Here is a 15,131-nt window from a genome sequence, read left to right on the forward strand (position 1 = left end):
TACTGTAAGCATTACCTATTGGGACGTAAATTTACAATCAGGACGGACCATGGATCCTCAACATGGCTTTACCGATTTCGAGAACCAGACGGTCAGATAAGTCGCTGGATACAACAAATAAGCGCATATCACTTTAAGATAGTGCACAGACCTGGCAAGAAACATAGTAATGCTGACGCTCTATCAAGAATCAAGATAAAAGAGCAGGACTTTTGTACTCAGTGTAAAGTGCCATGGGACTATGAGTTTGAGGCACCGCCTAAACAAGATGAAACTGAAGAACCAGTTGTTATTGCACCAGTAAATAGAACGAATACAGAAGTTGACAATTCATTTAATGTGCCAATAAAGAGACACGTAATGCAACGCAAAGATACAGAACTAGGTGATGTACTGAAATTAAAGTTGGATAGTGCAGAGAAACCTACATTCGATAATTTTACAAGTAAAAGTACGTTATTTAAAAATTGGATTCAAAAATGGGAACTCTTATCTGTTCAGGATGACATATTATGTTACTATTGGGAAGACCAAACTGGAGCTAAAAGATGGAAAATTTGTACACCTAAAGTTTTACAGGGATATGTGCTTTGGCATCTACATGATTCCCCAACTGGTGGGCACCAAGCTATCGACAGAACTAAAAAGCGAGCTGCCCTATGCCCATTTTTCTGGCCACATATGAATCGAAATATTCAAGATTACGTTACAACCTGTGATATATGTGAAGAAAGAAAACAACCTGCACGATCAAAAAGACATAAAATGAAAAGTTATGTCATGGGTACAAGATTTCAGAGACTCGCAAGCGATATTGCAGGCCCACTTCCCACTACTGAACAAGGTAATCGATACATATTGGTTATTCAAGACTATTTTACAAAGTTTATGGAAGTTTATCCGTTGTGTGACATAAATTCAGAAACCGTAGCTAATGTGTTTCTAAAAGGATGGATTAAAAGATACGGATGTCCAGTGGAGATCCATTCAGATCAGGGTACTCAATATGAGAGTCAGTTGTTTCAAGGTATTTGCAAACTTTTGCATATTTCAAAGACGCGGACTACAGCTATGCATCCAAGATCTGATGGTATGGTGGAGAGAGGAAATAGAACAATAAAAGAAATGTTATCTAAGTACATTGACCGAAATCAGTCCGATTGGGATAAATACATCACTATATGGTGATGGCATATAACTCAACACCCCATGACAGTACTGGTATTACGCCGTATAGAATGATGTTTGGTGACGAAATGAAAATGCCGTTAGATTTGATTGCTGGATCACCGTCAGATGATGACGAGGAGACTCATTTTAAGAATGAGCATAGTTTTGTAGCTAAAATAAGAGAGGTGTTAGAAAAAGCTCACGAGATAGCCCGTGAAAAATTGAAAAGGACTGCAATCCGCCAAATGGATTATTATGACAGAAATGTGTAAGAAATAAATTATGCTAATGGCGATTTGGTGAGAAGATGGCAGCCTCAAGTAGTGAAAGGAGGAAAGAAAAAGTTGTACAGAAACTGGACTGGCCCATGGGTAATTATCGAAAAATTAACGGATGTCCTGTTTAAAATTAAACATTCAAAGAATTCGCCTAATGTGGTTGTGCATTCAGACAATTTGAAAAAGAATACAGGAGGGAAGTCTGTTTCGTGGTTTAAACCGGAGAAGACAATCTTACACGCCCAACCACCATTAATAAATTATTTCGACAGTGACCATGAACTACGGAATAATGATGCATCGGAAAATACGCAAGACACTGAGCCGACCCTCATACAATCCGATGATTATCAAACAGATGAAACAGTGGAACCGCCGGAAAATTGTGTGTATAAAACATTGGAACCGTCGGACAGTTACCCAAATATAATATTGGAACCCCCAAACGGTTCTTTAAATAAAACATTGGAACCCCCGGAACCCCTCATTGACCCGGAACCCCCGGTACCCCCGGAACCCCCGGACGGTACCGGGAACCGTTCAAACCCAGTTACACCATCTATAATAACGACAAAGCGCGGGAGAATGGTCAGAAAACCTTTGCGCTATCGATAAGACAATTCTTCAAAATAAAACATTGGAAAGTCTTGGAAATTATTTTCATAAAACATTGAATACAAGGTTAGTCACAGCTAATGTTGGTGATTTGAAAGTGAAGCTAGGAACTGCTATCATAACTTTATAATGCATGTTGAAGTGAACATATAACATTGACTTGAGTTGAACTATATTGATTGTGTTTTTGGATATATATGTAATTCTACAGTGAGTAGACTAGTTTTGTTTAATACGACATTGAAATGGGAATTTCAATTGCTAGTTGGGGGGATTGTAGCGATTTTAGTTTGACTGTATAATTTATTATTATGTAACATATCTTTTTATTAATACGTTTGGGTTAAATTACATTTCTACAGGGCAATGCCCAGTATTTTTATTTATTTGAACGGTTTCTATACTATTTAAATTCACCGCCCGGTATCTTAAGAACCGCCCGGTACCCCATCTTTGGAACCGTCGGGGTACCGCCTGTAAATATTTATATAAGGGGATGCGAGAGAGAATATAGAGAGTGCGATATTTGATATTGTTAGAAGTGTTGAGAGTAATATTGTTTTAGTGAATTAGGATTATTGTTCAAATGTTTTATTATGTCAAACTGATATACATTTAACAGATTAAATACTTATTTGATCTGAAACTTTGTGTTGTGGTTTGTTTTCTTTGTTTCATTTGAATATGGATTTTACGTAATTTACGCTACCAAAATAACACATCGACAAACACGAATCTATACAAAAACGACAACGCTACAATGGTATAGATGCCCATGAGACAACTCTCCATCCAAGTCACAATTTGTTAAAGTAAACCATTTTAGATCAAAATACGACATTCAACACGGAGCCTTAACCAACACAAGACAACAAGCTATAAATTGTTCAAAAATACGTTTCTCTTGCTGTCTTTCTTTTACTCTCCATCCGTTACTGATAGCATCATCAATTCGTAGATACGATAACGTGTAGTATGTGGGCTTTGCCATGACATTGTATTTTCTGTAATTATGATTTTTTTCATATCTATTGCTGAATGTGATGTATTAAAAAATTTTCAAATACTTTACTTATTGCTTTAAGAATTTACCTAGATTTCAGATTTCCTGTCATATGATATATAACAAGTTCAAACCTTACATCCTTGTAACATGATTTACCAACATTGAATGCGTTGATACTATTTTACTTATTGTTTAAGACATTTCCGAGATTTTAGATTTCCTGTCATATGGTATAGAACAAGTTCAAACCTTACAGCCTTGTAACATATGATGTGCCAGCATTGAATTCATTGACATTATTTTTAGAAGACCTAGTTAAAGCATGCTGTCATATTTATGATACATTGACAATATAAAGTAATCGGTCTTGTGTTTGGTTTTAGCAGTAGACAAGGTTATTAGTTGAGATCAGACTTGAAAAAACAAATAATTGAATTGAAGGTTAAAATGTCAAGGATATTTTTTTATACATCGGAATATAACGACCTGTCACGTTGGAATATAAAAAAAAACCAATGCATTCCAGTTTTGTTGACTTAGAAACAGAGAAATATCCGGATATGTTAGTACAACAAATGTAAACATGGTATATACACTACATTTAAGTGATTGACAACATTGACAACATCAGCATATTTCTTTCACCATTATTGACATGATTGTCAGTAAGTTATATACAGTTGTTAAATCCAGGAATTATAGCATCCAATGTAATAGAGTCGTTTATGATGACTGTTGTACCCATATTTTGACTTGTTTTTATTATGTCGTTTAATCCACGCATCACTATATCATTACTGAACTTGATGAGAGTGTCATACAAAGTGAGAGGTTTAGCGCTATAAAACCAGGTTTAATCCACCATTTTCTACATTTGAAAATGCCTGTACCAAGTCAGGAATATGAAAGTTGTTGTCCATTCGTTTTTTATGTGTTTTGTCATTTGAATTTTGCCATGATTAGGGACCTTCTGATTTGATTTTCCTCTTAGTTCAGTATTTTTTGTGATTTTACATTTTTTACACCTTTAAATAGGTTTTTATAGTTAAAAAATCCTAAAAGAAGTCTGGGAATGTATTACATTAATCTCCCGTTTCGTATATATGAGACGAATTTACTAAAAAAAAAAAGATAGAAGGTAAAATTAAAAAAAAGAACATTTAAATCAAACATTAAGTTTCAAATAACGGCAGACCTTTGTATGCCTGATAACATCTAATATATTCATAAACAACTTCATCAAAAGACGAAATAATATCCTAACCAAACCATGTTACTATGCATTAATTGAATCCTTGAATCCTAGAAATAACATTGACATATGCAACTTTAAAAAATAAGTTTCTATTTAGTGATTTGATATTTATCCAGCTAACATTCATTATGCAATTATATTCAAAAGTGTATGTGAATTTCCTAGAATTAACTAAACCTAATACAAATAAAACGAAATAAAAATTATTCTTTTCCAGAGATGACGGAATTCGTATTTCGAAAAAGTGCTGACTCAACACCCACGTGTCATAAAACTAAATACGTACTGCTTAGACTTTTATGTCATGTGATAAATGTCCTATTTGTTATAATAAAGTTCCTACACAAGAGATTTAATCAGCAATCTTTTCGAAAATAGGATGCGAAAACCAGCTGCAACTCGAACATTTGAGGCTTCCTAGGGGTACTAAAACACATAAGCTAATGTACGCATGTTTTATGCTTTTCTTTTTGTCTGTAACATATGATTGACGATATTCCCCATATACGACCTTATAAGTACCTTACTCAGAAAAACTAATATTTAAAAATAAAACGGCAAATCCTTTTTTACATGCAGAGCAATTTGGTGTAATATTAGTTAACTGTTTTAGTTAGTTGTTTTTTTCTTTTTCTTTTGATGCTTATTCTATCTATTTCATTACGAAACATTTTAATTATTATATTCGTACGGTTTATTTTGGGTTTTTTCAGGGTTTTTTTTTTTGCTTCAATTTTTACAAATATTCCTTTCCGTTTCACTTTTATTAAGTATAAACTCATTTGTTTGAACTAGTTACATTTGATAAGTACGAGTATACTAATAGAATAGGATATAATAACGTTAATCTGACATTTAATGTTATATGCTAAAAAAATACTTTGTGTTCATACAATAATCCAATAGTTTCAATACCGGTAGGGTTATATTTTTTTGTTTGTATTTGAACATCTATCTTAGTTTTATTAAAAAAGGATAACAAAAATAATAAGGTCAATAAAACTGTCAATGTTAAAAGTTGTTTTTGACAATGATAAAATTAGCTTCGATGTTTAACTGGGAAGTGAGAACATTCCGTCAATTACAGTGTACATTTGCGTTATCTTTTCAGATTTGATATCTTTAAGGTGATTCATGCCTACGCTTCATGACTAACTGATGAAGATCTTTATTAGGCTTAACTTTATAGTTCCATTTTTTGCGTCTATATATATGTAAACGAGACAATTGAATTACAAAATAAATGTTATAGTTAAAAAATAACCATCCTCCATTTTGACAAAGACAATAGACTTGAAAATGAAACGATATGTTTATAAACATTTGACACCAAACGTTTTAGAAATAAAAATGCATCTTTCTTCATGGACAATGTCGATGAATTGATAAACAGCTTGATATCGTCTAATTTGTCAGTTTGTTTTGGACTGTCCCTTTGGTATCGTTCGTCACTCTTTTGTAAATATATATATAAATGTTGTTGCTCCAATTATTTCAATACCGGAAATCATACCGGTGTGAATGCATTATTATTCGTTTAATACCAATTTTCGTGGATTTCGTGGGAACAGTTGAAACCACGAAATTAAATGTTCAACGAATGACAAATGTTCAATAGGCTTGTATGCAGACTCCGGCAAATCCACGAAATCAAATATCCACGAACATGTACGTTTTCCTCAATCCAAGCGAAAATAAAAGAATCCACAGTTATCTGCCGAGTAACTTGCATCAGATTTTTATAAAACATTAGTCTGTCGTTGACATTAAGGATGTTTGCTCCTCCATTTTTTTTATTTTCTGCAAGATTTTCGGAATCCTCTGGTTTTATCCATTTATTACCATTAAAACATTTTGCAAACTAACCCCTACTTTTTTTTCATAATTTTATTACACAAAGTTTATAAAGTCATATTTCAAAATTTTATAAAATTATGTTATTGGGGTTTATCTCATAGTTTTTGAAACGAATAAGGTGTCAATGTTAAATATATGAACAGTCCAGAGAGAATTATTTCCCGCCAAATCTTCAATGGCTTATATCTCAAAACGAGCTCACGGACCCTTTTTTTTTTTTTACTTTTTTAATTACTATATTTATATACTATCAATTTATAATAGTTTTTTGGAAAACTTGTTATTTTTTAACAGAGGAGCGAACATCCTTAAAAAATCTTCATCTACGTTTTATTGTAGGTAACGCAACTTTTTATGTCTCATCGAAAACAAACATATTAGTGACTATTGGTAATTGATTTGTGTGTTCTCTTAAGTTTAATTGAACAGATAATTATGAATATATTTCTTTTCTCTTTTCTGAGTTGGATTCTTTAGTATAACAACAGAATGTAAGAGAATTGTACTTTTGAGTTAATCTGAGTGGACAATAAACTCACTTATAATAATAAACAGATAAATGTCTCAGGTTACTTCCGGGATCAGACTATACAATCTGTGGAGTGAATCATAAAAGGTAATCATTTAAATAATAGCATTAACTTGATTTTGCACCACAGAAATAGAGTCGTAATGAATTCTGAACAGTGGTCATAATATATATATTGCAGCCAAACTAGTTTCCAAACGACTGTCTATGCATCAGAAGTAGCTAATTTAACCACACATCTCGTTATTATGTATAAATTAATTTGTCTGACTACGTTTGCTGCAGGTGTAAACCACCCTAGAGAGATCATACATTGCTTTGTCTATTACCAGCTTGACAATAAAGTGTTTGTACTTTTATTGATCATTCTTTTTTGCTTAAGGAATGGCAGTCGTGTCTCTTTGACAATTTATATAATAACTTTAGACAGTGCAACAAAACCAAAAAGTAGCCGAAAGGAATATATTTATATAGAATAATGGGATGTTTGTTTTTGACAGTGACTTTAACACCAAGAATACCAAACAAGCCCACGAGTCACTATTTGAGCTGATACATTAAGCATATTTGTGTTAACAACATGTTGGTTATATTGATTGATAAATGACATAAAATGATTTTGTGAGTAAAACTACTTTTACGTGTACACAACGTTTCGATAGTTGTTCGATTGTTTAAATAAGTTGCGTGCCTGTCATTGTGTCTTGAATGGACATAAAAACTTCACGATCTTAAATGGTATGTGACGTCAATGCCTTTTATTGTCGAGTGTTGGGTCCTGTACATGATTAAGAAAAGAATCAGTCAGTAAGATCAAAGAGAAAATGTTTAAAAATTTCAAATAGATCAAAATTTGTCTTCAAATTACTGTCATGACTGTCAACATAGAGAATTTTGGATTGAGCTCTTACTTGCTACTGCTTTTAGTTAAACAATTCGAAGTAAATACGGTTGGAAATTGTGAAGTATCATCTGCGAAACATATCGTTTGAATGCAAATAAAATTAAATGCAAAGTTAGGTAAAGTAAGGTACAAAGTGGATGCATTGAGGATCCAAAATTCCACAAACTTTGCAAAATACAGCTATTGTAATATATTACTGGAATCTTAGTTCAACAGGTTTATTTTCTAAAAGATATTGTTCGAATTCATTACTGACAAAAATGTGTCGTTAAATAACGTTTTAAAAGGTTTTTGTATAGATTAAAATTGTGTTTTACTTCGCCATAATTATTTTTGATAGTTTGCATTTAACGAAACATGCGCAAATCATTCCTGTGATTATACATGTTATTGAAACTTTTGCAATTGTCTTAATGGTTATTTAGACTATTACGAGAACTGGCGATTGATAAGAAATAGCAATAAAAGATGAAAAACACAAAACGCGAAGATTTCACACACATAAAACAACAAAACGTTTACATGAAGAGATATAGATTCCACAACTGCAACAAGTGTGTTACAATATCTCTCCACTCGAGATTAGAAATATTTTTCTCACACCGGTCAGGAAATGTCAAAATTACTAGAGAAAATCAAAATCAACACTTTACAGCAGCACTGACAGATAGGTAATGAATACTAGAATTTGATATCAAATGAACTCTTTCAGTAAAACGTTATATATATATCCTTGTTGCATAATGAATGCGGTCATATCTCCTTATCACGAGATCAAAACCATATTAATTGACATATTAAGTAGCCTTTACATACGGATATGAATTATAAAAGAAGGGCGAAAGATATATACCAGAGGAACAGTCAATTTCATAAATCGACACTAAACTTTCAACGCCATGGCTGCAAATGAAAGAAAAAAATAGACAAATTCTAGTACACAAAAAACAACATAGAAAACTTAAGACCGAGCAACACGAACCCCACCAAAAACTAGTATTTATACTGTGTTCTAAAAAGGTTTGAAGATCCTGCTCCATATGTGGCACCCTTCATGTTGCTCTTGTTATCACAAACGCGTTACAATGACTTATTCGGAAGATCACATTCATGAACAGGGGAGGGGAATGTAGTAAGAAATTGATTATATTTTGAACAGCAGACGTGCGAAAAAACGTATCCGATATCATCTGTATTCCATTGCGGTCAAACTACTCGTGATGGCGTCCGTAAAATTTACGAAGGGATAATTTTAACTTCAGCATTTTAAACTCTTGGTTAAATAGCTTTCTTGTGAGCAGAAACCTTCTATCAGTAAAATAGTAATAGGAATTACACCACGGGTATCTCGTATCAATTGGAAGATAAATTCTCCGTATTCAGGTGCTGCTGTAATGTTGATACATAGAACTGGGAAATTTACAATAAGAAAGTTAAAATCACTTCGTTGGTTTAAACGATAGAGATAAATTCCCACGATACATAGCTATGTATTAGTTATTAAATCGGTAATGTACGTTGTCACTGAATTCCATTGGGATAACCTTATTCGATAAGATATATTGTCATCCAGTTATTTTTTTTGTTTCAGTTGCCCATGTTGTTGTATCATTGCATTGTTGTTTCTGCCTTATTTATTGCATACTCAATTCAGGTTTTTTAAATTCTATCAGTTATACATAGGTTGTATTTTAATTACAACATGTACAAGTTAAGACCAAATCAACATATGCTTATTTCGAAACAACTACCTAACAAAATAGTACAACTCTATGCAAAGGTCATTTCTACGTCTGAAGGAAAACGTCATCATTTGCAATTAAATGAAACTATTTTATCATCCAGTTGGACAGGAGCGTAATAAATAATGAAACGACAATTCAAAATATTATGACATACAAACCTGCATGCAAATGTAACATTAGCAATTGAACCATAAAATCAAATCAATTTTCATATTTGATATATTCTCTCCAATCTTTTCATCTTCTCAAGACAGGCATATAAAGATTAAAACATAAAATTCCCAAAAAAACTTTAAATTTTCATTAAGGGGAATATTGTGAACACTGTCAAACATAAATTTTCGTTGTATACTTTTACGATACACGCTACTGTTGTGAATGTTACTTTCGGTGAAGTCAGGTAAACGACTTCATTCTCTTTAATGTTAATCTTCCCCAAAATACAGAAAAACCAGTTGTTAACTGACAATTACAAGACAATGCACCAGATCCCCTGGAGAAAGCCAAACACCAAGTAAACATTCGTCATAAAACTTCGCGTGCTTAAAATCCTCTACGTCTATGTATCTGTCATAAATGTTACATAATTGTTGTATAATACAAATCTGAAAACTAAATTTGTGGTTATGAGGATTAATATGTATTGACTCATTAAGATGTTTTAAGATCTGAGTTGGATGTAAAATTATCCTAAGAACTGAATTCCCATGTTGAAGAATTTTAATTTAATTAAACAGAATGTAGCATTTAATCAGTTAGATGTAATTCCATTTAGTACTATGGGATTTGTTCTAATTTATTTTTTGTTTTATTTTATCGCCGTTTCATAACATCCATAAGATAAATACACATCTGAACTTGAAAGATATCGTGATAATAGTAAGTGATATGTACTCTAACGGGAACCTATTGGAGGATATTTGAGTAAGTGTTATACTATATTCATTGTCATGCAATAAGAATACAGGAACAATTGCATTATACATTTTTAGTAACCATCATGATGAATTATTGATGCTCAGGGCCTAACTGTTTTAAAACACAAACATCAACAAGCATTGAGGAGCTAATAACACACAAATGTACCTAAGGTATAGCAAGTAAATTTAAAGAATCAGAATTTTGCATGAGAAAGATATAATCTTTAATTTTAAAGGTTTTTCAAAAAAATAAAAAAAAACAAATGTCTACCAAATAATATCTGTTTTCATGTAGTTGTTGTCGGTTAATGTTTATACACACAAAACAAAATGGTTACAGTGAACTTAAATGTTCACTATTTTACACGTATAAATAAATGACGTATTTTGAAAATCACATGTGTTATATGTCAATTCAAAATGTGGTATTTTTTCATTTTAACAAAAAAATATTTTCATTTGTTAAATTCAACAATTTATTAAGGGAAAACCAATTATACGAAAAGGTCAATAAGACATAAACGAGGAAAACATCATCATTTATAAATAAATGAAACAACTTCATCATCCAGCTTGACAAGTGTTTAATAAAACTGTTAAAAGACCTATTATGAGAAATTCTGAAATAAAAATATGCATGCGAACACTGCATCATGAGATGAATAGTGCATCTACAGCTAATTTATATATATAATCTATCACATTACCATGCATTTAATCAATTCAATTGGTTAGAAATTATCACAATCAAAATAATTCGCAGTATGGAACAATGTCACAACTCAACATGATAAAATGTTATTCGACAGATGCTTTATTGACCTACAAAAGACAAATCTTTAAAACAAGAAAAAGATCAAATAGAGCATGACGTTTGATAACTATTTACACCACTGGGTCGAAGCCACTGCTGGTGGACGTTTCGTTCCCGAGGGTATTACCAGCCCAGTAGTCAACATTTCGGTGTTGACATGAATATCAATAATGTGGTCATTTTTATAAATTTCCTGTTAACAAAACATTGATTTTTACGAAAAACTAAGGATTTTCTTATCCAAGGCATATATTACCTTAGCCGTGTTTGGCACAACTTTTTGGAATTTGGGATCCTCAATGCTCTTCAACTTTTTACTTGTTTGGCTTTATAAATATTTTGATATGAGCGTCACTGATGGGTCTTATATATGTAGACGAAACGCGCGTCTGGCGTACTAAATTATAATCCTGGTACCTTTGATAACTATTGAAAGCATGGAGAACTCTTAATTTTCTAAGATTTCTCCTGTTGATTTAAAAAAAAAAAGATAAAGAAGATTGGTGGATTATTCCTGATAACTTTTGATTTTCCTAATAATCACTGACAAACTTTTGCAGACTTCTGTTTGTGTTTGTATGTTTGTGCGTTTGAATATACAAATGTCGCAACTGATACACAGATCTGTTTTCTTAAAATTTGATATTTAACTTTTTTTGCTTTACTTGTATAACAGCAAATCGGTGATGAAGAAAGGCACCAGGAAACAATATAATGCTAAATAAATACAAAGTTTTCATGCTGAATGATCTACAAATAGAATACTTTTAATAGCTTTCTTTGTGGTTTATTGAGTGTCGTAACTTCTTAGAGGTATACAAATTAAGAAATGAATGGTTTATTTGTTGAACTATATTTATGACGCAGTTTTATTAGTTTTTGCTAACACGTTTTTCTTTATTTTGCTATGAATGTAAGCTGTAAATGTTGTTTTATTATTGAAATGAAATCTTTTATCTAGTTCATACTACTTATACATGTAATATGACTAGTTATAAATTGGTTTCAAAAATATATCGAAATCATAAAACTATATACAAAACCACGGCTCGTATACACATGTGTTACTATAAGCATGCATATGTTTATGAATAACATTATTTTAGAAAAACAAAGACAAAGGCTTCAAATTAAAGATATGGTTTGAAGGATTGGTGTACCAAACGCGCTTCTCTTAATACATTGTAATATGATATCATCAGGAACTCTCATACCAAACCATAAACATTTAATTCAAAGTCATTCTCTTTCTTTATATTATTCCATGCAGTTCAAAATTTAATCATGTAAATAAGATCACATAGCTCATAGAATATTTTTCTTCAAAAAGCAATAACCAGTATATTTAAGTATTTAAATTGATAGGAATTCGTGGATGGTGAATGTCACGTTTGTAACAATTTTGCACAAGATATTATTTTGTATACAAAAAGGAGCACCACTTTTGGTGAAGTTGGTGTTTCTTGGTTTTCTATGTTGTGTCTTGTGTACTATTATTTGTCTGTTTGTTTTCGATCTCTGAGTTTGAAGATCCGTCTGGTATCTTTTGCCTCTATTTTGACGATTTACCTTTACTGATATTTATACTCGGTATAGGTTCTGAGATAATCAATCATTAAGTCAGTATATTTTACTATTGATAAGTGTTTTATTGCAATCATATTGCCATAACATTGAATGTTCACTTTTACAAAAAATCAAAGGTCAATGAATTAGAATAACATAATTCATAACTACAACAAAAGTAATCCTAAATATACATAGAAACGGACTTGATGCTCAATATAATTTATCCTACATTCTTATTTTATAAACAACACAACAGGTGCCACTTTGGCTCAGACTCTGCGTACACTTCTGGAGAACTTGAGATCACCCGCAGCTTTTTGTGGGATGTGTGTTGCTTAGTCTTTTGTTTTCTGTTTTTTTTTACGTCGTCTGTACTTCTGTATTGTTTGTCTTTTTATTTTTAGCCATGGTATCTTTGGATGAGTTTTTATTACAATTTTGCAAAACGTTAGTATGACATTGTCCAAAGTGTAACATATAGTTCATTCATTTCTAAATATATAAATATGTATTCAAATTGTATGTATAGTGATGATATTTATGGTTGTGTATATACAGATTCTAAACTTCAATAAAAGTTAGAACATCCATGCACTTTTGATTCTGTCATGCCAGTTATTTCTGAAGCATCTAAAATTAAAGACTTCAATTAACATCACCATGGTAAAATTGACGCTCGAATCAAAATTTTTAAAAAGGTAAAATAAAGCACGAATTTAGAAATACACCACAATTTCCTAAAAGACTTGCTAAAAATGAACGGGTTTAAATTTATGAATTGTCAGAACTTTTGTAATCAATTGACTAAATACTTGCGACACATTTCTATTGATACATTATAATAATTTTTTCTTGGTATATTCAGATCATTTCCATATGATTCAAATGTTGAAAAAGACCTATAATGTAAGTTACACCTATTTTATAACAACAAAACCTTAGGAGTTAAAATATGATTATCATTTGGTTTTCTTCTTGATTTCTTCCCTTTGGTGTCATATCATCATTTGACCATTATCAATTACGTTTCTAGATGTGGATAGGTGCTGTTGAATACTGATAACTATCGAAGTTGAAGTAGCATAGTCAAATGTCGAGCACTTCAACATATTACTGAATAATGTCAATGAATAGTATAACAGCACAGATAGCAAATATGTCACCTATACATCGTTTCCTTGCTGAAGTAGTTTGCCTCCTTCAATAAAAATGGTTTTTGATATACGCAATATTACGATGTAGCGCTATCTTATGTAACACGTTTTAGTAACAATTATATAATCTTGCAATCATACATTTTATCATTTTACTTCATGTTATCATAGTCATTTGTATTCATATATGTCCCTGTTAAGAAGGAAGTGTATGTTCGGACAAATATTTGAAAAAGACAAACACAAAGTTGTATAATAAATAAAATGACAGAAATCTATCATGACTTTGTCGCGTTTCTAATCTATTTTTGTTCTGATTGGATTCCTGAATTTGGATGATAATGTCTTATAGTCCAAAATTTCAAAGTATTATGTCTTTTTGTGCATATCCGTGTTTATTCAATACTTCATGGTTACTGAGAATTGTTGAACGTTTTTAGTCAAATACTAAAGACTAATTATTGATAATTGACGTCATATGTTTATCTATTGTTCGGTAAAGAGAATTTAAATTGCATCGTCAAAACGATAATATATATTGTAGTACAAATTGGAAAACATTGAAGAATAAATATGTAAACTTAATCGGTCTTGTTGTTTTTCAATATTTGAATTCGTTCAATGGGAAAAAGAGAAAAGAAAGTATAAAAATATGTGGAGACGTGGCAAGATGATAGTAATCAGTGGTAAACTGATGTAGTGTCCATAGTATTTCCGACCATTTAGACATTGACACGATAAGGACATAAAAAAACATGATGTAATCATTAGTAAAAGATTTTTATTCAAAAAGCTACAAGTACTTATTAATGAGTAACAAATATGGAAATGATAACTAAAAAACATCTTTTGGATTTGATTTGTTTTTTCTTTGGTAAGGAAAATCGAAAATGTATTTATAATTTATTAAAATGGAAATATAAACTTCAAAAATTTTTCCTATTCATTGGCTTGTATTATTTATTCAATTACATACATACATGTTTAACTGTACTGTATACTATTCTATATTTCATAGGTTTCTGTTCTTATTTTTGTTTCATCGTCAAATGCTTTCGTTTAAAACGCACTGGCATCAGTTTAATCAAATACATATACCTGCCAGTGTTTTAAATATCAAGAAAAACAAAGGGAAAAAAATGCAACGAAAATACGAAAACACGAAAAGTACGATATTGAAGTGTTTGATATTGTAAGGCAAAGCTGTACCTCGTTTGTTGAATAGTTCCCAGGTTTCCGGACATTTGTATATCCCTGGTGTTCACATTTACTTTGGAAGATTTGAAATGAGTGCCTTTAACAATGTTTAAGACAA

The 15,131-nt window shown here is 31.4% G+C and overlaps 1 protein-coding gene across 1 annotated transcript in view; it reads left to right on the plus strand.

Moving 5' to 3' along the window:
- Positions 1-1,187: 1,187 nt before the first annotated feature.
- LOC134717960 (uncharacterized) overlaps positions 1,188-15,131 on the plus strand; it is a 39,784-nt gene continuing 25,840 nt past the window's right edge. Inside the window, exon 1 of the mRNA XM_063580461.1 lies at positions 1,188-1,438. Coding sequence (XP_063436531.1) covers positions 1,188-1,438 — 251 coding nt within the window. The remainder of the gene's footprint in view (positions 1,439-15,131) is intronic.

Source organism: Mytilus trossulus, chromosome 5 (assembly GCF_036588685.1).
Source record: "Mytilus trossulus isolate FHL-02 chromosome 5, PNRI_Mtr1.1.1.hap1, whole genome shotgun sequence".
NCBI lineage: Eukaryota > Metazoa > Mollusca > Bivalvia > Mytilida > Mytilidae > Mytilus > Mytilus trossulus.